This window comes from Chelon labrosus (assembly GCF_963514085.1).
Source record: "Chelon labrosus genome assembly, chromosome: 15".
Lineage (NCBI taxonomy): Eukaryota > Metazoa > Chordata > Actinopteri > Mugiliformes > Mugilidae > Chelon > Chelon labrosus.
The window spans coordinates 25,076,317-25,100,655 of NC_140348.1; the positions used below are offsets into that span (position 1 = coordinate 25,076,317).

Here is a 24,339-nt window from a genome sequence, read left to right on the forward strand (position 1 = left end):
ACTTAGCTGCTTCTATATGTTATTGTCTGCATTTTCTTGTGCAGTCAGAGTGGTGAAATCCCTTGTGTCCTAACTACTTGTATGATTCTGAGTCACGCTGGAAAAATTCCCACCGTCGTGAACGCAGCAGGGATGATGCTCGGATCCAGATTACCTTGCTAGCAGGTTGCAGCTAACCGAGACAGAGGCAGTCCGGTGCGGCTTCACAGGGGGATGTCCCGCTGTTTCTAACACAACCCGAGGACTGTGTGGGGTTTATTTTTTATTCTTTATCGCCTCTACACAAACGGGACTAACCCTCCAAAACTCTGGCGACGATGACGACGCGGTCGGAGAGAGAAAAAGCTCAGAAACTGAACGAGCAGCATCAGGCCATTCTGTCCAAACTGCTGAGAGAAGAGGACAACAAATACTGCGCCGACTGCGAGGCCAAAGGTAAAGCTGTGACAGTCTGGGTTGTAAAGGTTCAGGTGTGTGAAAGGATGAAGCGGCGAGGAAAGTTGGCAGCTAGCAGGTTGCTGTGGCTAGCAGGTCAGTGTAACGTTATTCTGATGGGAGTCATTCATGTAGAGCTATGTTCACATCCCTCCCTGAGATAGCTCACTGGCACCGAGTCTTATTCTGATTAAAGTGTGTTAAATATACATATATACATGCATTTATTTAAAATGTGCCATGCAAATGAGCCGTTTTTACTGTTGTCCAGTTAATATTAAACCCACAATTAATAGTATTGAGCGACATTCGGCCACAGTAACCACAGAAACAAACAACTTCCGCTAAGAGATTTCAAAATAAAGTCCTAAGCCAAGTCGCATAGTTGTATATATTTATTTTTTTATTTTTAAAAATGAAAATGATAAAAAACGACAATAAATACTAAATTAACGCTGATTCATTTGGCTTATTTATTGACTTTTTTTTATTACTAACTACGCTTTATAAGAAATTGCTTAGTCACAATAGCTCAGATTTACAAAACACACGCTAGTAAAAAAAAAATAAAATTATAAATTGAAAAACAAATATATAAGATCTGCATATCTACAATGCTACAAGACATAGAAGAAAATGTAGACGATTTACATACCGGTAGGATAAATGATAAGGTGCAGTTATATGGAAGAAAGCGAAATTAACATAAATAAGATGGAGTACATAAAGATGATATATGATATTACATGCTTTATGATTTATTGTGTTTCCTCTTGTGTATATTTCTCTGCTCGTTCAAGTTTGCTCTCCAAATGTGCGCGTAAAACATTTTATTTTGAAATTGACTAGCCTGTAGTTCCGGTCTCTTGTCGCGTAACTGCGGCTCTCTTACCGCTGGTATCGGTGTCGTGTCCTTGACTGGTTTATTTATGAGCGGAAAACGTGCGTGTGGTGTTTGAGGCTACGTTCAATTTGCAGGTGTAAGTTTGCTCGTTGAAAGTCTCGCGTAGAAAAACGCGACAGCAGCTGATGAGAGGAGGTTTGATGGAGGTTTGGTGGAGGTGGAGGTGCAGCTGCTGCAGCCAACACCTTGCCTCCGGCGCCCTGCGCTTCCAGCTGTGCAAAACTCCATTCAGAAAGTGTGAAGTTTAACATTCCTTTGCGCATATGTTGAAATACTGTTTTATCGAGAAGCGTTCATGAAACCTCGAGAACCAGTCCTCAGTTCGGCCTGCATCCATTAATGTATCTCTATTATATAATATGTAATTTATTAAATTACCTGTATCTTCTGAAAAATAACTTTCTATATGTAAAACGTTTAGTGAGATTGATCAGGCAACATTGCCAACATTGGGATACGGAGTGTTACCTTTGCATCTTTAGGTGAAGTGTGTGTTGGCACAAGTGTGGAAGCGTGAATTCCCGTTCTTTTGGGTGGAGTTTGAACGGCTCCTATATGACTCAGATCTAATGTGTTTTGCGTCATTCTGTAGATGTGGACCTCCTCCAGCTACTGGATCAGGATCCATCACTACCTCCTGCTCATGCTGCTGCTTTTTACATTTTACATTTGGTTTGGTGTCATCATAATCTTTGACATTAATGATTTTAACCTGCTGTTGTGGCTGTATTCAGGCATGCTGTGGAAGGATGCTGTCATAGTCACATGTACAGTATACAGTAGTTCACAACCAGCTTGCTGCAGATCTTTTAGATGCCTGTGGTCTTTCTCAGCAGGGGCTTGCTCCGTTTTCTTGAATTGGGGTCAGCTGAGCTATATTTTTTGTTTTAAACTTCTTCTTTATTTCTTTAACAACCACATTTCATTGTTGAAAGATTTTGAAATAACCCGTAATATTTTAGTGTGTAATTGCTGTGCTCTGAGAGGTTTGATGTGACGAGAGGGGTGTCCCGATCAAGTTCTTTTGCCCCCCGATGGATTCACATCAAAGCATCCCTGTCTCACAATTAAAAGAGTTAATCAGAACTACTCTAGTTGTCCATGAAAAACCTAGATGATAAGGAAGCCATATCAACTACTGTTTACATTTTGAGTGGATTAAAGACAAACATCTGACAGTAAGAAAACCTAAATTTACTAAATGTAAATATCCTCTTCAACAGCCATCTTTAACCCAAAGAGGCTCTTATAGGCAATAAGCTTCTGTGTCAATTTGACGGCGTAGCTATGCCAACAGCACAGATCCTACATAGACCCTAACACCGTAGCCCACCGTGCTGTCAGCGCACAAGTATAAATGGCTTGCACCGGTGACGGCTACGTGCGTAGGTTACAGCGTCTAGTCCCTCAGTACTCTAAATGAGCCTTTAGAAAGGCTTAGAGCTTCTTCAGAACCAAAAACTATGTTATATGCACCATTTGTTTAGTTATTTTAATGTTTCATCATGATACCACTCTACTTGGTGAAGTGACTGTAAATATACCTTGGCATATGCAACTGGATAGTCCTCTAACCAATCAGAGCCATTTTGCTGTGGACAAATTCAACTCCACGGCGCTCAGATGACGTGTATGACTCCATTTATTTTACTCTTCTGTCCATTAACGTCTAAAACTCGCCCCAAACGATTTGACTGACCCGACAGGTCCTTGCTGGAGAATCATCAGTTCCCAACAGAGCGACTCCAGACGAAAGCTCTGTCGCAAAAATTATGCTTAATATACAGTTCCATTGTGTGGTATATTTTCAGGCTGTGTTTGTTGCCACGTCTTTATAAAAGAGCAGGTCTAATCACCTGCAGAAAGCTTTAGCATCATGGGCAACAAATGTTACGAAAATCTTGCGTTCATAGAGATTAGGTATGAAAAGATATGAACATATTCTTCCCACATACAATAGATAAGTTTCATGCTTTACTGTGTATTCTGTCAGTGCAGACTGTAAATGGTCATAGCACTCGATCAAGTCAGTATTCAGTGAACTGAATAAAATCTGATCTACTGATTGTGTGTTCTGCATTAGTGACTGCACCCTGCGACCTGAGGCATGTTTACTTATCTTAGTCATAAACCCACAACATCTACACATGCGCTTTGAGTTGTACCGACTCACTACACTGTAAGTCACGGTTGCAAAGTGCAAAATGAAGTACAAGCTGATATCAGCCAGGTAACACCTGCAGGGGTTAGTCCCACTGACTCTTAGCTGGAAGATCAAAGTCTGAATCAGGTGTGTCCGTCATGTGAGTTTAACCTTAGCGCCACTTATAATAACTCATGTAAGAACACAAACCGAAGCTACCTGGTTTGTAAAAACACGTTTACATTGACAAATGTTGTATAAGTGTAAACTTTTAAGACGTTCTTAGAGACTGAACATTGGCGGAGATGTGCTACAGCACATTGTAGACGTATCAGAGGCAGTGCATTAGCTTTTATTGATTTTTTTTTTCTTTCTAAACAAGCATCCCCACCATGGCTGATTGACCACTCAAAACACAGAGCTCTGGTCTGATTGATCAGTTTGTTTTAGGACTTGGTATAATCAGCTGCTATCAGTCCTCCATACTTGCCTGCCGCATCATCCCTGGCTGGGTGCGGCTACCCTGCTACGACCACTGCAGTGTGGTGACTCACCTTAGCCTCTCAGATGTAATTCCACCCTCGGTCCTGCCTTCTGTCTACCCACACTGCCCTACATTTCCTGTGTGTGTGCTTGTATGTGTGTGTGAGAGAGAGAGAGAGAGACAGGGAGATGGAGACTTTATTGATTGCAATTCCATTTTCCTGTCCTCCCTGGCATCTCGGTCTGTCCACTACTTGGAGTCCAGACAATAAATTGCGCCTTTGGTTTTAACACAGTCCTCTCAACGATGTGACTCAACTACCGCACATGCACACATGTTTGTATGGCTGTGAGAACAATCGCTGACATAACCTAATGGTACCCCGTACCCTAATACCGAGTCTTTAACCTCAGTCAGCCTTGTAAAATAGTGAAGACCAGCCAAAATGTCCCCACTTTGCACAAATGTCCTCACTCTGATGGTGTAAAACTCAAACGTCTTAAACCGTTAAAATGTTGTGGGGCCCAAAAAAAATGTCAATGCAAGGACAACATGGCCCCATAAAGTTAGTATTCCACAAGAGGCCAACCCCCACAACTGAATAAAAACAAGAACATACACACACAGAATCATTTTGACATAATACATCACTAACCAAGGTAACATTTACCCTAAAACCCTAAAACGTCTTGACAGGTCTCAATAGTCTTAAAAAAAATTGAACAATGGCCCCACAAGGCAAACATGGCCCCACACCATAAGTATTCTGCAAGAGTTTGGCCCCCACAATGTAATACAAACAAGAAAACACAGAATCAACACACACTGGCTGGTTGTCAGTGTTATGATTTGTGTCGGGGGATGGGGGGCTCTGAGCTTGCTCACGCTTGTCCTCTGTGCTGGCACAGCAGATCTTGGCAAGCGCCCGAGGGCCACTCAGCACTTTGACGACCCGTCCTTGGTACCACAGCTCCTTCACACGCATGAAATAGCGACACACACAAACACGCACTCTTTCTCATTTGGAGCCAAAAGCTTGCACACACACACACACACACCTGAAATTGTATACATTTTAAAGGTGTGAAGAGCAGGTTAGCTTTGCGGCGTCCTGTGGAGGGGATGGACTGTGTGCAGGCTGCAGCAGCTCAGTTTGCATTCAGTGTCACATACTTAAAAAAACGTTGATTTTTATGCAAGTTAGAATATTGAAGCATGCGGTGCAGGCTTTTAGTGTGATTCGTCCATCTTTGTTAAAGCGTTTAACGTCAGTAGAATACCAGGAGACTTTGGGGAAGACATTGTTGATGCAGTTTAGGTTGCACCTAATGTCGGCTATAAATCATTCTGATAAAAAACCAAAACAAAGACGTGTACTTCAGCAGCTAATGGTTATCACAGTGTAGCAGTTAGGTGGCAATGCTGTGGTGTGATTAAAAGAAAGATCTTAAAGTATTGAATGTTGTTGAGCACAAATTAGTTTTCTGGTTGCAGCTTTACAGATGTGGTTATATACAGATGATCTTTATTCTCTTCTGGATCATACCACATAAAATAAAACAAAACAGAAATGCTCTTTAAAGATGTGACTTTGGTCTGACATGTTCATGATCTAAATCATTAAAGATCCCCTCTGTCCTTCCAGATGATCGAGAAGAATGTATGATATGTTATATCTTGGATTAATTAATTAAAAAAACGTACTCACTGATAATGAAAAGGGTTCAGCTCATTACTGTGAAGCTGTAGGATGGATCAAGCTCAGCCAGTGCTGGGTAATAAAGGTAGAAGGCTTTGTGTTTTAATTTTTATCTGGTAATTTTTGCTAATCATGTATATTTAAGGAATATTGTACCACCAGAAATGTAAGGTTATATTGTAGCTCTGTCCACAACACATATTTCCACCTCTCATTGATTTAATTTTTTTATTTTTTGCAGCACCGATGCCATGAATCTTTGATTAAAGATTCATTGTCAGTCTTATTTAATATTTTCTGTATGCCGTCTTGAACTGAATACGGTTAAGCTGTTTCTCAGTGCAGGTGGGCAGAATTTAGTTTGCACAATTTCTAATTTTATAATGTCTATGATAAATAACAGAAAAATTATATATTTTCAGATTAATACATAAGAAACCCATGAAAAGGAAGAAATGGTTCATATCTGTTCACGTTTGTTGATCTGCAGTGAGTATTTAACTAAAGGAACGTTACAGTAAAGCTCTGAAAAGTGAGATAAAAGGTTTCAGGTTGTTTGAATAATGAAACCGGACTCATCTTTAATAAATAAATCTAAGTCACAATGCCTTTTATCACCAGCAGATGGAATCCTCTCTTCACTTTTCCGTCTCCGGTGTAGGTTAAAAGTCTACACCGCTGCAGCCTGTGAGTTTTTCCGATGCTCTCACCCAAATTATTATAATGAACAACCCACATGCTGTTATTTTTATTTCTAGTAGTTTGGCGTAGACTATATCCCTATGTCTAGTCCGATAATGCTTCCGTGCGGGACCCATCTGTCCTCCGTTTATGGACTGTCTGCACCGTAACGGCCGTCCATTTGTTTGCGACCAGACGAGAGCAGATGACGATTTATTTATTTATTATTTTTTTTATTTCCCTCTTGGTATTACAAAGGAAGAGGGTACGTCCTCGTCACCGCTGTCACTGAATCACACTAATGGGCCAGCAGGGAGCAGCACAGTGCTTCTTTATTTTTCCCCACAGCGTCTGCTCGTCCTGCTCTCTCCTCTGGCCTCTATTTAAGATTCTGGCAACCGCCCGGTGATTTACTAAGGGGACATTTTATTAATTAGGAGATGGGGTTTGGTAAACTTCAGCTGAATTTCAGCACAGGTATATATTTTCTTTTCTTTTTTTACATTAGCTGCTGTTTCTTTTTCCTAGAAGTAAAAATGAGACTCCACTCATGCAGACTATAATAATTAAAGACTGTATAAATCTGTTTTACGAGATTTAGTTCATTGCACATTAAAATAAAATGAAAAAAAGTAAAAATTCTAATAAAAGATGGCAGGAAGGTGGTCGTGACTGCAGCATCGTGAGTCTTGCGGGGTTTATTCTCATCAGACACGGTTTCAGTCCACAAATTCTATCTCCTTCAGCCCTAAAGCTTTAACCTTTGCATCTTCCCTCTGTCCCTGAAGAAAGAAAGAAAGAAGCGTCTCCGGTTTCCTCGCCGCAGACTTTTCTTCCCCCCTTCTCATAAATATTGATCGAATAAGCAAGCGGGAATCAGTAAATTCAGGATGTCCCTTGTTTGTTCGGCGTATATTCAGGATTAGGTGGAGGTAGATCTCTGCGGGAGGGTGCAACATACGCACCTCACCTGACATCGGTGCTCGCCGTCCCTGCCTATCAGCCACACGCGCATTCTCACACACACACACACGTCAGTCGGCGTCCTGACTGTCCTCAGGTTGACAGTCGGGCCTTTAATTTCATGCTCGGCTGACTGTCCCCCCGCTCGGTTGGAAAGTTGTGCTGTCACTCATCAAGGCTCTGGGGTGCGTGCCTGCCTGCCTGCCTGCCTGAGTGTATCTCAGCTGGGATAACTGGGCTTGTTTGTCTCCGTGCATGCATCTGTTTGTGTATGTATGTTAATGTGTAAATGCTGGTGCGCTCGGCATGCCCTTCTTTAAATCTTTGCACGAGGTGCTGGAATTTACCTGCATGAAAGTGTGTGTTAATCTGTGTGTGGGGGGGGGGAAGCTCATTTGTGTCTAATCAGGTCAGCAGTCTACAAATTAGCTTTGGTGTTTTTGTAATGTGTGGGTGTGTGTGTGTGTGTTTAGGGACTGCAGGGCTCATGTCTGCTGAGAGAACACAACTCGGCTGTCTATTTTTGTCCGGACTTCGACGCAGAGCAAGTGTAAAAGATGAATGGCGTAAGAGGAGTGTTACTGAATCCAAATCATCTGCACGAGATGAACGCACGCTAATGCTTCTGGATCTGTGCTGCTGCGATCCGTGTACCCCTCAGTTTGTATTCACCTCATGCTCCGACGGAATGAAAGACGTAATTCGGAGCAGGACGACATGCAATCGCAGCAGGCAGTAGGTTAATAGATACAGACCAGTGCAGTAGGTCAGGGCTAAATGAATCAGAGTGGCCTTTACTCTGCACGGCCGAGGCTTTTGCTTTCGAACATTTGCTGTTAAATTACACCTGCCACAAAAGTTTAATGTTATACACAGAAGTGCATGTAAATTGGGTGTCGTGGCACTTATTTTATTTTTTTTCCCCAGGTATGAAATCAGTGAGATTGTCGCAATGGATGAATGTTTTTAGCCATTTAGTGGCAAGTTAGAGAATTTGTGAAGATAACACTGACATGTTCCAAGTTGGGGCCGTCTGCCATAAACCAAAACCTCGTCCCTTTAGCATCAAAGCTGCAAACAAACAAAAAAATAATAAATAAAAAAATAAAAGACTTCGACATCTTCATCGTCTGTTTTAGTGGCGACTGGCTAGCGTCAAAGCTGTTAAAAATCTAAGTAGAAGAACCAAAATCACATCGCTAAACACGTAAAATGAAGATGAGAGAAGTTTCCTCGAGGCAATGCCAAGGACAAAAATATTACAGAGGATTACAGAGTTAGACCAGCCCATTTCTGTTGTACAAAACACAGGTCTTCTGGAGTAAAGGTACGAGCTACCTTCTCCTCACTATATTAACTTTGACAGAAATATTTATTGGACTGAATCCAGTCGCACGGTGCACACATGATCTATGAGAATACAGCTACGATTAAAGAAAAAAAGCATATGAATCTCCAGGTGAGTAAATTTAGTCTATTTAAGATCAGATTGAGACCTGTAGTGACCAGAACTTGATTGGGTCATCCATAGGTAGTAGTAAACAGGTTAGCCAATGGAGACCAGTAGGTTTTGCTACTGATCCCCTGAATTGATGCAATTTGGATTCACAAGGTCCCGATCTAATTTAATTCAACATGAATTCATTTTGGGATATTTCAGTTTTAAAAATGTTGTGATTGATTCCAGAGATTTGTGGTATTTCCATAATATTTTATTACTACTTTCACATCTTGTGCGTGGCTTTGCTTTTGTGCATCTCTTCTCCGTCTTCATACATTTTTAAATCCAATCAGCTTTCAGGTCTGATGGTGCTGTCAGTGTCGTAGCTTCTGTCAGGTTTTGAATTTCCCTCACACGTGGACTTTTTTCATTGCGCTGTCTCACGAGATTTCTAACAAGAGGATCCAGGAAATACGAGCATTTAATAATCAATTCTGGGATTTTGTGAATGGATATCAAATCTTGTAAATCAAGATTTGATTTGAACTGGAAAAGCCATTTTTAAACCCAGCCCTAGAGAGCAATATTGGTGCAGGATACTAGGCCGGGATACTCATCATGTTTTGTTTTATCCGTATGAAGTTAAGTTTAACTTTGGATTGATATAGTTTGCATACACCACGAAAACTGGATAATAAATTATTTAAAATACACTTTCGCTTTTATTTTACTCCACTGCGTCCTCTGCAATTACTATAATATTCAAAAGACCTGTTAAGGGTTTTTATGGCCAACTCATTGGGGTCTGACAACTCACATCTAGTGTTTTTAATTAGGTTTTAATTAAATCTGATAAAGTAAGCTTGAATGTTTCGCTACATGAACATTTTTAAATCATTTTTGCTCAAAGTGGAGAATAATCAGATTACACTGGGTGGCTCAGAGAGACAGCTGGCCATCATTAATAGGAACTGGTTGCTCACCAGTTGGAGCATCAAAGAGCATAGGTGTGCAGACTTCTCATCATTCCAGAGACACAGGTGACTGGCTGTTTGAAATAGTTCAGCGCAGTTTAGAGTGTAATTTGAGATTGGACTGGGTTTAAATGAAATACTCAGAATCCTTTTCATTTCACAGTCAGAAACATTTCGATGTATTTCTGGACGCTCTGCAGTGCACCAAACATTGATTTCCAACCTCGGCATCATGCAAGTATAATATGTGTGTATGCATGGACTCTGAGCGCTCATCTTAGAATATTAGATATATTTGTTCAGGGATATTTTTGAAAGAGGTTATCTGAAAGTGGACCAAAGTGAAGCCCAACAGATATTGATAGATAACCAGCAGATAGAGTCCAGCTTACACTGGCTGAGCTGCTTGATTTAGGCTTAACACTCAGCCATCCCTGCCTTAATGCTCCTTTAGGCTGCCTAGCGCATTAGTGCCACTGCATTAACACACTGATGCTCTTACCCGAGCCCGGCAAGCCCACTGGACTGCGTGCGTTCTCTCCGCTATGCAGCCTGCACTGATGCACCATCATTATGTAGCCTGGATCCATAAAAAGTAGAGCCTTTGCACTCGCTGTGTTCAAAGTTGCTTTCAATCCTCAATTTGACTGATAGTAAGCTTGATAATCTGGAGAGGGGTAGAGCCAAAGATGTCGCTGATGGCACCATAGCGACAAGCCCATTAAAATGATTTGACTGTCATTTCCGTGCCGTCCACTGTTCATCCCCATGGAGATTTGGGTTGTTGGGTTGTTTTGTGCCACTTTTGACCTGATGGATGATACACTGGGATGGATAACTTCTACTGGGAGCTCTTAACCTTAGGTCCCTCAGAGAAGATATTTTAAAGGGATTCCACAAGTATGCACGATTGTTCATCATTTGTGGGATTGAGTGTTTTTTTTTTTCTCGTCGCCTTTAGAAAGGCACAGTAGAGACGGAAAGGAAATATGCGGAAAGACATCCAGTCAGCCTTTCTATTCTATCTGCTGGGAACTGACCCAAAACCAACACGGTTGTCAGGTTGCCCCGAACGTGGGCATTCTGGACAACTGTGAAATCTTTTACCTTAAAACATGGCAGGAGACACAGTGTACATACTACGTTGTTTGAAGCATGCTGAGGACGTCCTTGGTGTCCTGAATGAATTTCATAATGCTCTAGACAGATATTAAAACTGACATCCTCCAACAATGTTCTCATCCACACTCATTTAGCCTTCAGCTTTTGTTTCGTGTCACTCCACAGTACTACGCCAACTACCGGATGAGGCTGTGGATCAGTAGATTTAGCTACAGCATCACTGTCTGTTTTGTTTCCATACATTTTCCAAGTACGTGGTTGGGTTCATTCAGTGCTCACAGATGTGGCACCATGATCTAAATACTATTATTTTCACATTTGGTTGTGGGTTAAAGTTTGAGATTAGAAATTGAGATTTGAGTAGTCTCTCTTTCAGTTTGTGATGATCAGGTAAGATTTTAAAGCCTCTGCTGTCAAGATCCTTCTTCACAATTTCGCAGCTAGCTTCTGTGACCTTTTCATGTCTTTAGATTAAATAAGAATTTCATAAAAGGCACTGAAGAAATTTGCAGTGGATGGCTGCTTAGACACTACCATACTAAAAGACTGAGGTTAATGCTTCACACCAAAAAAGTTAACATCCTCACCAGTTGGTTATTGTGTAGATGGCACAAAGAAAAAAAAAAAAAAAAAGCATTGTTTTTAATTAATAACCAGAGGGCTCCTAGCCTTTGTCAGGTCCCGACTTCCAATGTTACTGGTGCTAGATAGGCTAACAATAGCCATGTGGGCGTCCATTTTCACAGAATAACATTGAAAACCTGTTATAACAGAGTCCAGACTAGAGATAACGTGGAAGCCAGACAGCTAACGTAGCAACTGTGCTAACATTGCCACACATTAGTAATAGTATGTCTGTAAAGGTTCTCAGTCATCCAGGTCATGGTATATCCAACAAAGGTTCAATAAAGGCAACTGGACTTGTAGAGTTTTTTGAGAAGACGTTTCACCACTCATCCGATTAGCTTCTTCGGATGAGTGGTGAAACGTCTTCTCAAAAAACTCTACAAGTCCAGTTGCCTTTTTTGAACCTTTCTTGGATTAGTAATAGTACTAGTCCTTTAAGCAGTTTTCAGTTTTTATGTATGTCTTCCGTTGTACCAACACCTGTCGGCTGTAGGTTAACACATTTTTAAAAATCACAATTACAAGTTTTAATGCTAACTAAGGCTACCGGTTTTCACTGCTTTTCAATAGGTATGAACCTCCATAAACCTTTTGTACGTCAAAGGGTAGGAGCCCTCTGGTTAGAGGGTCATATGGCTGCTTAACCTATTTACTCACAAAAATCCAGTAGACCAGGGCAAAAGGTAAGGTAAGGTAAGGTAACTTTATTCGTACCCAAGGGTAGATTTGGTTGCAGGTAAAAAAAGTGGCTTTCTTACACACACACAAATAGACAACATTAACGACATTGACAAAAAACAGTGACATAACAGTGGCAACAGTGCTCCAGATATAAAACTATAGATAAAAAGTATACATGAATGTTATTGCTAATGTTAACATGTTAGCATGCCCCGAGTCTGGCTTCCACTCAGCAGTGAATATGTTAGGAATGAATGGGACGTTTGTGAAACATATCCTCAAACCACAAACTAATGCAGCTGGTTAATGATCTGTCTTTTGACCTTGGACGTATTTACTGGCTAGACCTCTAAGAACTGTACGTCCTGCTAAACTAACTCCACTCAAACAGATTTGGTTTCTAAATGATGTTGGGACAGCTGCTGTTTAGTCTACAGTTACTTCTTAGCTTGGTCTGTTAGTTTGCCAAAGAGTATTTTGTAGATACTGAATATCGTCTGGGAAGCAAATCAGCAGGACTCCCGTCCAAACCAACCCATATGGAGTAGTCGCTTCTGGGATAATTAACATTTCCCGTCTCTCAACTCAACCGACACTGCAAAATTGCGTGTCAACATGAATCAAAGTCTTGTCTTTGCATGCCTGGAGGTTCTTCACTTCCTCTGGTTCTGTCGAGCACATTCATGCCCTTCTATCTTCTTCTCTGCCAGAGATAATCAGCCTAGCTTTAAACTTTCCCACAAAAGGGCATTTCTTCACCAATTGCACTGCACTCAGAGAAAATGAGTTTCGATATGTAGCTCAATTTTTTTTGTTTATACTCCTTTTTAGGATTAGTCTCATGGGTTAAAAAGTTCTGACCCTGGAAAGCTTTTCAAACCCAGTTTAATAAACTCAAAGCTGCTTTCACTGCCTTGAAAGGCCTTTCTTTTTTCATAGTAACTTTGATATTTTTGAAAGAGGCTTTTACTCACAGCGGCGTTTAATTGAAGCCATTAATCACTAACCGAAAGTGAGAATGCATGCAAGTGCGAGAATTATACATTTTCTGCCTTTGAAGGCTGAAATGGAAACAGTTTGAAGCAGACTTGAAATGCAGCGATTCTGACACATGACTTGTACATCTAATATAAAAAAAACTAAGACGTGTCTGCAATGTTTTTTCTACCTCAATATGGCAAAAATCTGTGCTATAGCTCACGATTTTGTATTTTCTTTTTTTAAACTACATGCACAATAATTAAAGAATATCCAGAAATTATAGAAACAACACCCGGCTGCTCCTTTTGTAAAATCCCATTAAGACGTATTGAATGGATTTGGGATATTACTTCCTGAGCAGTCTTGATAAGAAAGTCTTCAGTGTGTCTCCGGGTAGCGTGTGAAATACTAAAGTGACTGCCACAATTTCCTGAAGTGTGGAAAGGCTTTGAATATTTGGATTTTATCTTTTTATATTAACTTCTGCTAAACTCCAACAGTGCGTTATACCTGCATGTCCTAGAGGATATCAGTGCTTATACTGACTACTCTGTGTCGTCTAAGTCCTTTAATAATCACTCAGCCGCTGTTGTTAGGAAGACCAACAGGACTTATGCTTGACAAGCATGTTATTAGGAGCAGCAGACTACTAATGTGTCTCTCTTTATATAATTATATGCCATTTCGATTTTGACTAAGATATATAATAGACTTTATTAATCCACAAGATAAATTGCTTGGTCACAGAAGCTCAGTTGCACATTAAAAAAAAAAAAAAAAAACACTAGTAAAAAGAAAAATAGGTGTAAAATGGTAAAAAAATGAATAAAAACATAATAATAATAATAAAATAAATAAATAAATAGAAAAATATACAAGATTTGCATATGTACAAATCTACAAGAAACAGAATTATATTTTAAATATACTAAATATATCTTATGTGCATAGGTACCTTAAATGATAATGTGCAACGATATGGATTTAAGTCAAGTTTTTAAGGATCTTTATTAGCATTTATTTAAAAAAAAAACAATCACAGATGAGACAGGTAGACGGACATTGGGGAAAAAATGCATCAGTTCGTGATTTTTTTTTTATTTCTTCAGTAACAGAATTGGGATTAAAACATGACAGCATGAAAAATATGAATAAAAAAACATTCACAAGAAACTGACTGAATTGAATGTAAGTGCAACCGGAACTCAGACCTCCCTCTGTTCTGAAGGCTGAACCCCCTGCTCTGCTGCCACACCAGATTTACAGATTTACCAGCCACAGTTTTGAAATTTGGGAACATTTCTCAGAGGAAAGTGATCAGGAGTCAGCAAGAGTCCTTGCTCTGAACGTGGGATTTTCCCTCATGCTGTGCACATATTCCCAGCATTGCATCTGAATTACCTTAACATTTTGATAGGTGTGTCCTGTCAGAATGACGGATAGCCTTCAGATTTTTATATCATTCAAAAAAAATAAAATAAAATATACCTCATGAATCATGGTGGATCATCACCAGGCGTATGAGTCTGGGAACACTCTTGGATTTCATTATCAGGCGTATTTCAGCTGATACAGAGAAACAAATACCTTTGCATGTAACTGGATAGTCCTGGATTGTTCATATGATGTGTCAAAGCATAAACATCCCCCAGATGATTTGAAGATTTGGCCCTGCACATCTTTACCAGAGCATAACTGGTTGGAGTTCTGGTTGACTTCCAGGTGGATCGTGGATGTTCCTTCCTTTGAGCTTCTGCTCCATATTGATGTGATTGCATCACTTCATTTCTGCAGTTTTGTCATCTGTACATTCATTCTGTCATCTCCTGGTCTACAACAACCCAGAGGCGTTCTACTAGATTCAGATCTGTGGTCTGGGGGAGGCCACTGAATTCCCCTCGGTGACGTGTTCATTAAACCAATTTCGAACGGCTTTGTGACACGGTGCATTATCGTGCTGAAAGCGCAAACTGCAGCCACAGATTTCTGTTCCTGGCTGACTGACCACGTGGTCATCCTCGAGGTCTGTCGGGCTTTGTATTCGTGACTCTCTCTGCTCGCCACGGTTGTGTCTTCAACCCGGCCCTCCTGGCACCACCAATAATGTTTTAAAGTCAGCGAGACGTGAACAGTGCTCACTACAGTTGCTTATGCAGTTACGCTTGTTGACAGTTCTGCTGCGCTGAGCATGCTGGAACCGAGATAATCTTTCATTGTTGGGTGACAAAATTGAAAACAGGACACCCAAAACTGAATTTCATAGAGTAGTAGTCACCTGCTCCCTGAATACTAAAGACAGATCTCTAAAAACAAAGCTGCAGCAAAGGAACTGGAGTTGTTTGAGTTTTCTTCACGACATTTCACCATTCATCCTGGTGGCTTCTTCAGTTTGTCCAGATCCAGAACTGAATAAGCTTTGTACAGCGCAGCCTACGTACGTAGCCAACGCTGGTGCAAGCCATTTATACTTGTGTGCTTGTCAGTCTGGCCCACTGTGTAAAAATGTCTAAACACTAGTCGGCGCTGTGTCTTTTTTGCCAGTCGGGTTAATTTTTGTTTCTACTTCCTGCTTGTGCAAATGTTTGTATCTCCGAACCTTCTCAGTTAACCTTTCCTTGATGTGTTCCATCTGTATTTATCCAAACCAATTAATTCGAAAATTGTGGAGATGGAGAAGCTGCTGGAAATGCAAAAGCGGAAACACGCTACTACCAAACGGTCCAATCACAGCTCTTGCGCTCTGTGTCAGCGCGAGGTGAGCGTCGGTTATGGCGCTAGGGTCTGCGTAGGTCTACGCCGTCGACGTAGCTTCTGTGTCAAGTTAACGCAGAAGTCTAAACCACGAATCTTCATCAGCGTAGCTTGTAAAGCGGAAATCTTCCTCTTTCTTTTTTCTCAGGTCCTCGATGGGCGTCATGGAACCTCGGGGTGTTCATGTGTATCCGCTGCGCCGGCATCCACCGCAACCTGGGCGTCCACATCTCAAGAGTCAAATCTGTCAATCTGGATCAGTGGACATCTGAGCAGATCCAGGTACAAATACAAATACACAAACAAGCCTGTACACACACTTCGTGCGGTCACTACTATGTTTCTGGACTTAAAAGACGGCACACGTGTACTAACTGTGACACTGATGTGAAGTCAAGAATGTCCGTCTGTACGCACACTGTTTAACATGCGTTCCAGTGTTCCTTCACACATACTCACACATTGTTGACATGCATGTACGTGCTCAGTAACATGGGCATAAACACACACACAGCTGTAATTAGTGTGTGTATAGCTGTGTCTTGTGGATAACGAGCATGTCACATTGATTACGTTACACACAATGAATCAGGGAGAGCTGTGTGTGTGTGTGTTTGAGTGAAACTCACATTAGCATGCCATTAATTTACTGAATCATCCAGTTGTTAATATCCAGTTGTTTGGTGCGTGTGTGTGTGTGTGTAGTATGTGGCGCGCGTTTGTGTGTTTCTGTCGGGGCAGTGCCTATCCATCAGCTGAGTGTGAGTAGAAAGGGTCTCACTCTGAATGTTAATCACTGTTTTCAATGACTAATTAATTCTGGATGGCTGATTATTCCGACTCCGTCTCCTCCACTTCTCCTATCATCACCCCATTCATCACCCTCCTCTTAATTTAGCCCTGACACGTACGGCCGGTGTGTCTTTCACTCTGCGTGCGTTTGTGGTTGGCGCGCGTGGAGACGAGTCGGCCGGGCGAATGAAGTTCAATGCAAATGTGAGGTGTGAAAGAACTCGCCGCGTGTCCTGATATTATTAACGGCTTATTTTCTGTCTCCTTCCTCCTCTCGTTGCAGAGCATGGTAGACATGGGCAACACCAGGGCCCGGAAGCTGTATGAGGCCCACCTACCGGAGAACTTCAAACGGCCACAGACAGACCAGTATCCTCCTCTCTGAGCTGATTTATTGTCCTCAACCTCGGTGGAATATTTAATTTCCATCAAAACTCGGTTTGTCTCCTTACACTGACGTTAGACCTCTCCGTCAACTCCCCAGTTGCATATAAACAGCCGCATAAAATCTTCCGCTGCCTCTTCACACTGATATAAAACCCCGTATGTCATCATACGTGTCAGTGGAGATTTGCATAAAAAGTCCTCATGTCTCCACAAGTGTCAGCCTCTATTTATGTGTTCATCTAAAAGCTCCTTACGTCGTTATATATCTTCGTATGAGTTCCCGTTTGCACCACGAATATGGATGATGTCACCTTTACATGTGTCACATGCAGCACCAGTTAAATGTTTGGCTTTTTCATGAGGTTGTCTTTATTTCTGTGTACACCAAAAGTGAGTGGAATTAGACGTAAGGGACTGTCTAGTAAGTGTAAACTAGGGGTAGTACAGGCTAGTCGGTTTGGACGCCTCCTAGATGAACGGTCCACATCCTGCGGACAGCAGATACAGACTGTATTGTCGCTAACAGTGATGGCAAGAAGAGCTACCTCTGTTCATATATGAGCAATATTTTCATGTTCTGCTTGTTAGATTGATAGGTAGATGGAGTCTTTATTTATCCTGTGGGAAATTCGATATCAGAGTTTGCATGTTCTCCCTGTGTCTGCGTGGGTTCTCTCCAGGTACTCCAGCTTCCTCCCACCGTCCAAAGACATGCTCGTCCATTGGTGATTAATAAATTAATAATTTATACTATATTGGCCCAATGACAGGGGGGATAGGCCCAGCCTGCGACCTTCCAGAGGACAAGCGGTTACAAGAAGATGAATGAATGAATGAAATTCAATATCCAGTAGCATCAGTACACAGAGACAGGAGGAATTACAGTCAGCAAAAAGGGAAAAAATAAAAGTATACTATAGTGTGATATATAAAGTATATATAAAATATGCAAAGATATGCAATATACTATATATGTATGTATAAATCTCATGTACAGTATATAGTAATTGAAATGTAGAGAAGGGCAGAGTCCTATATATAAATATATAGAAAGAATATATACAGTATGTTACAGTATAAAATATGCACATAAGCTATATTGTGTGTTTATGTAGATACTATGTTATATACAATATGCAAAACCTATATGAGGGTTATCATACAAGTATATGTATGATTGGATCATATAAATAAACTGTATAAAATATTGGAGATTTGTAATATATATATTATTAGAATCTCTTATTCTGTATAAAGAATATACAGTACCAGCAAGACGTAGCAGAGCAACCACAGAGTCAATACCTGAGCTAGGAAGTATACGAGAGGCTTATCTAGGCAACCAGAGATTGATTTTCTGTTGAGATTTTCCTCTTGAGATTGTCACTGAATTGGATCAAAGCCAGCAAGCCCCCCCCAACCAGTGTTTTGTATGCATGTTACAGAGGCAGTGTTTCGTAACCACAAAGATGGGCACGTCTCCATCGCAACAACAAGGCGAAATGTTAAACCACTGGTTGAACTATTGGCTTTCCGCCAATGTTTATTATTCATTTCACTTTTTTGTTGCAAAAATCTGAATTAAATCGGTTTCAATACATGGATATTCACAAAAATAAATCATTTTAAATATAAGTACAGCAATTTAATGCAAGGCTGCTGCTCCTGTTGTATGTAAGACATGATAAAAGTGCAGTTTGCCGACTTAGCGACATAAACTAGATTCATTCATTCATCTTCTGTAACCACTTGCCCTGTGAAGGGTTGCGGGGGGATCTGGAGCCTATCCCAGCTGTCATCGGGCGAGAGGCGGGGTCCACCCTGGACAGGTCTCCGGTCTATCACAGGGCTGACACAGAGAACAAGCAAACTCCACACAGAAAGGCCCCAGTCGGCCTGGATTCGAACCAAGAACCTTTTTGCTGTGAGGCATCAGTGCTAACCACTGTGCATAAACTAGATTAAATACCATTTCTTAAAATCACAACCCATTCGTTTATTCAACAGCATATTCATTATTCATCATCTAACACGATGATGATATAAATGCAGACAAAACAAACTTCCAGTAGTCAGCAGACTGATCATTTTAACCCAACCTTGTGCCGGAGTGATGAGAATATCAGATGTTACTCACTGTCGTTATCAACCCTCAGCTTCTCCAACACACCCGTGATTATTTAGAGCACCAACTAAGAAGTGACAGGCTGGCCAAGACGGCGTCATTCCAGACATTTAACCAGGACACCTCCAGCAGCGTCTTTGTATACGCCACCAAAACAGCGGCTTCCAGTTTGCCCTTTTCTCACGACACAAGACGAGACAGCTGTGTGGTTAACACAGCGGCATATGTTCATATTTCCGGCAGCAGGCTGAAATAAATAAGCTCCCCGTTTGAAAATGCTGCTCTAATACCCTATCTTGTATCTGGCAGGCCCATTTGTGCGGGTGGTCATCATTCTTCACTCTTTTGAAGTCCATTAGTCGTTGTGACAGCAGCGCCGCTGGCTGAAAGCAGCAGATAACGGACCCGGGATTAGGAGAGATACGGCCTGAATGTGTGTGTTTCTGTGTGGTATACACCCGCGTCGTTCTGGCTCTGCTATTTACTGCTCTTATGTATGTAAATGACAAAATGGAGTTTGATTCACACGCCGTATTTGTTCTTTTGTTTTCAACTCCCACCTTGTTTTGTGTGTGTGGTATTCAGCAGTGTTTTGTATTCATCAATGCAGTCATGCATGTTTTACGCTTTTTAGTGTGTGGCTTTTTAATGGTCAATATAATGCAAGTAGTACTTGGTATTTTATCAGTTTGACACGTCTTTAGCATTAAACAAATCGACGATTAGGAGAAACTACACTAAGACTCCATATTTTATGAATTTACAACTGAGATCCTGCAGAGAGGTCAGTGAACCATATAAACGTATATACAGTAATAAATACTACAGACTGACGTAAAGATTACAAACAGTATGTCTCGAGGGATGCATCTGTTTGCACGATCAGAGTCGAGAGGCTTTAATGTGCATCAGCCTGCCTTAAACTTCTTCATAATTCTCCATTTGGACTTTTGATACTAGACGTCTACTGGCTGAAATCTGCCAAAGACAAACCTGAAAGAACAGTCGGCACAGTAGGAAATTCAGCCTGACACACTCGGGAAGGAGCGATCTGCGGCGGTGGCCTGCAGCTAAGTGTTTGCATGTCATTTAGCACCCACGGCACAGTAGCGCTGAGTGCCTCGGAGTTGGATTCTGTCCGCTCTGCTCCTTTCCAGTCAACAGTAATAAATAAGTTTGGTGTTTGAGATGCAGCTCCAGCAGCCTGCCTCTTCCAGACTGTCTTGTAGCGTCACCCGCTGCGGGTGGTCATCATCCCTCAGTCTTTTGAGGTCTATTTCTCCATCCGACGGAAGAATCACTGCTGAAATGGGAAGATAAAAGCCGTGGGATTAGCTCTGCTGTAGCGTCGTGGTTGTGGTGGCAGCTTGCGTTTCGGAGGGCGTAGCACACACTTGCGTACCTCTGGTGGTATTTTGACAGTTGCAGGCTGCTTTTTTGGAATAATTAACTGCTCAAAGTTTACTGATCCATCACTTTGACTGGGCAATAACAGTAATGCCACTGACGGTCGAAGTCTCCATCTATCTGTCTGTCTTTAATGAGTGTTCCCACTGATCGTAAAATGTGGAAAGAAGAATTTTAAAGAAATAAAGTCAAAGACATTGATTAATCTTTTTAGACCTTTTCAGCATTTGTGAAATATCTTTCACCATTTTTAAAAAAAATCCATCTGCCATGAACTTGAATGCCAATGAATGTACCTGTGACTCTCGAGCACGAGTCTGTGGAAAAAAAATCTCCATATCTCTAAGCTCATCTTCAAAGCTGATAACCCTCGTTATCACAGCATGATGTGACGATGTTCCAAAGAGCCTCTTGTGATGACAGGAATGTCTTTGTCGGTGTCAAGTGTTTCATAAACGTTCAGTACAGGCGACCGTCAGGTGAGTTTGAAGGGAAGCCCACGGCGGTCGGCACTCCTTCAGTCTTCTTTGTCTTTGAGCACTTTTTCTTTAAGGCTGTTGAGGTTTGGGCTCATTTGTCAGGCTGCAGAATGAATTATTCTCCACGAAGATGGAGACCAGAGAGGATGTAGAACTTCTCCTTGCTCGGGGTGGACTTGGTTGTGTCCAAGGGTGCAGAGTAGCAAAGCCTCCAGTCTTGAATCTCCTGTTCATAAACTTAAAGCCATGTGCTTGTTGGTGTTGGGCCGTTGTTGAGCATCAGTGGCCCTAGTGTGTTGAATTAGCTGTGGAGCAGGCAATCAGCTTAGTGAACCAGTGCTTAAACTGAACATTCAAATACACGAATATTTCACAACATGATCTCTGAGAATGAATAAATTGACCAGCATGATTCAAAAGAGGCCAGCTCTGTACAAACGTTTGTAGCTTGCAGCTAACTGTAGCTCTTCTGGTTCCTCCATAGACTGTATATAAATACGGACAATGCATCCCCACTTCCTTGCATTGTTCAAACTGACGCTATTTTCCCAGGGATACGGGCGGCGCCATGTTGCGAGAACTTATCCAAAACAATGACACCCGAAGAGGCATAAACATTATATTAACTGCCCAAAATAACAGAAACCATCCTTGCATAAGAAAGTATTTGACCTGTATTGTAATGTTTTAGTTTGGCCCAAGTCCCGCCCATTAACATGAAGGAGGTGGAGCTTATGACCTATACCGCAGCCAGCCACCAGGGGGAGCGCTACTCGCTTTGGCTTTACTTTTGAGGAGCAGTTCAGTCGTCCATCTTTATATGGTCTATGGTTTCCTCCTATTGAATGATGAATACAGACTATTGCGCCTGCTCATATGGAGAGGTATTTCATGTCACAGAAGCGTAAAATGTGTAGTTGTCCGTTGCCTGTACAGGTTGTGTTTTGGTCCAGATGCAGGCAACGTGAGGCATCTTCACAGTAAACCTTTGTTGATGTCAGTTTGGTGTGTGTCCGGGCAGTTACATACTCACTTCTGTTGCTTGGATTCATCAGTAAATTGGACTTTCCTTCAACCACTGTGAAATGCCGGTATGTTTTAGTTCACCCCCGAGAGAACTGGCTCAGAAACGCTACTTGTCCCATGAGACCGTACTAGATACTAGACTGCCTTCTTTTGACAGGAGTTTACTGATTAGATCCTTGTGTTTCATAAATTCTGTATGTGGGATAAAGCTGCTTTTCTGCCTCGCGCTGATCAAGGCTTGATGTATTGATCTACTGGTGGTGTGGTGTCTTTTGGTCTGACTGATCCTGCTTTGGAAACAACTGATACTGTTCCCACACTAGTATATCAAAGGTACAGTCTCTCTTTTTTTTTTTGCAGAGGGCCGTTAATGAATTCCTGTAATAGTATCAGACAGCTAAATTAGAATCAGCGTCTAGATGTTTCATTTGATACATCGTAGTAACGGCACGTATTCAAATGCCCTCCTAATGGTATTCCTTTGGGTTTCATTTAGGAATGTCGTGACTAATTCTTGCCAGTTTCTTAATTTATCTGTTGTGTTGAAAGGAGTTTCTAAAGCGCTCACCTCAACCTTGTTGTCAAGGCTTCACGTACCATTTATCATTATAATTCTACCGTCTGCCTTTGTCGTTATTCTCTTGAGGTCTTTGGACTCTCAATGCACTGCTGCTGTATTTTTACCTGACACAGTTGAACATCCTGACCTCTATTGTCTGGAAATGTGCTTCTCTCTACTTCAGACCTGTTCAGTTACTTAGAAATATATACACCGATCAGGCATAACATTATGACCACCTTCCTAATATTGTTCCTTGTGCCTCCAAAAGAGTTGTGACTCATCAGAGAATGGACATGGGCCTTCTGAGGGTGTCCTGTGGTGTCTGGTAACAGAATGTTGTTAGTGGGGGGGCTTTGAGGGGAGGGGCCTCTGTGGATCATCCCACAGATACTTGATCAGTTTGGGATCTAGTGAATTTGGAGGCCAGGTCAACACCTTGTACTGTTCTTCATTTTTTTTTTTTTTAGTTGTTCCTAAAGTGTTTTTGTGTGTGTGTGTGTGTGTGTCTGTGTCAGGCTGCATCCTGCTGGGGATGGCTGCTGCATCAAGGACTGCCATTGCTATGGGGTGGAGGTGTCTGGTCTGGTCTGGTCTAGGTTTTTTGCACAGCTGTCAACTCTACAAGTTCTTTTTACTACTGCACATTATAGCGTGCTGTATGTAGTCCTTCATTCTGCACACTGGTTAAACAACTATTCTGCCACTTCACAGTTTACAGACTATTTGCAGTACTGCTAATACTACAGATTACTTTATTTGCACTGTTACTAATAGTTAATTTTGCATTACTACTACAGATCACTCTTGCACTGCTGAATTTGTTCATTTATGCAATACTTTGGATGTTATACTGTGCTGTGCACTCTGCTAAAATAATATTTGCAATCACCATGCCAACTTTTATATATAGCTAGACTACTGCTCTATATTTAATACTGAGTTGAGCCAATGCACTGAATTTTGACTCTGTGTACACTTGTTATATACTTGAATGACAATAAAGTTTAAGTCTAATTAATTGTTATGCTTTAGATCAGACATTTTTTCTACCTGTACCTGTATTTGTCATCTCGTCCAGTCTCCTCCAGTGTTGTTGAGAACAACAGTATGTTTATTTCAGTTTCAATCTTTAACCGTCTAACCTTCAGAGCAGTGGAAGTCTTCATCCGGGACAAGTACGAGAGGAAAAAGTACTACGACAAGGATGCCGTGGCCACAGCTCCAGTGAGTATCACCAACACTCCTTCTTTTTTTTTTCTTTTTGTCAGTCCATGTTATCGCTATTGTTGTGTACATGGTTGGAGGTAATTTTATATAACCCGTGTGGTAATGGTTGCCTCTTGGCTGCCTGGTGCCAGAATGGGCTTATGACAGAAATCAATACAAATACAAAATGACAGCTTCTCTGTCCCTTCAGCTTTCCCTGCGTCTTTTGTTGAAAACCAACCAAAGTGTTTTTTTATGTGGCATCTTCAAAAATAGCAAGGAAACTTGATATCAATCATCGCATATGACTGATTTTCTGTCAGTTGCTTCATGACGATAAACTGGAAGGAATACAGAAAGGCTGGAAGCTGCAACAAGGAGTGTTTGCATGCTTTTGGCAGTTGCCGTGTTAAAAGTTGTGCTATTTATCATATTTGGCATCTTTTCATTGCACTTTTGAATGAGTTCC

At 41.4% G+C, this 24,339-nt stretch overlaps 1 protein-coding gene across 5 annotated transcripts in view; it reads left to right on the top strand.

The window, feature by feature from the left end:
• Positions 1-243: 243 nt before the first annotated feature.
• The window catches only part of smap1 (small ArfGAP 1), a 115,934-nt gene continuing 91,838 nt past the window's right edge, over positions 244-24,339 (top strand). For all 5 annotated transcript variants that reach the window (XM_084562001.1, XM_084562000.1, XM_084562003.1 and 2 more), the window contains exons 1-4: positions 244-435; positions 16,035-16,168; positions 16,962-17,047; positions 23,813-23,888. In XM_084562001.1, coding sequence (XP_084418127.1) covers positions 318-435; positions 16,035-16,168; positions 16,962-17,047; positions 23,813-23,888 — 414 coding nt within the window. In that variant the 5' untranslated portion in view covers positions 244-317. The remainder of the gene's footprint in view (positions 436-16,034; positions 16,169-16,961; positions 17,048-23,812; positions 23,889-24,339) is intronic.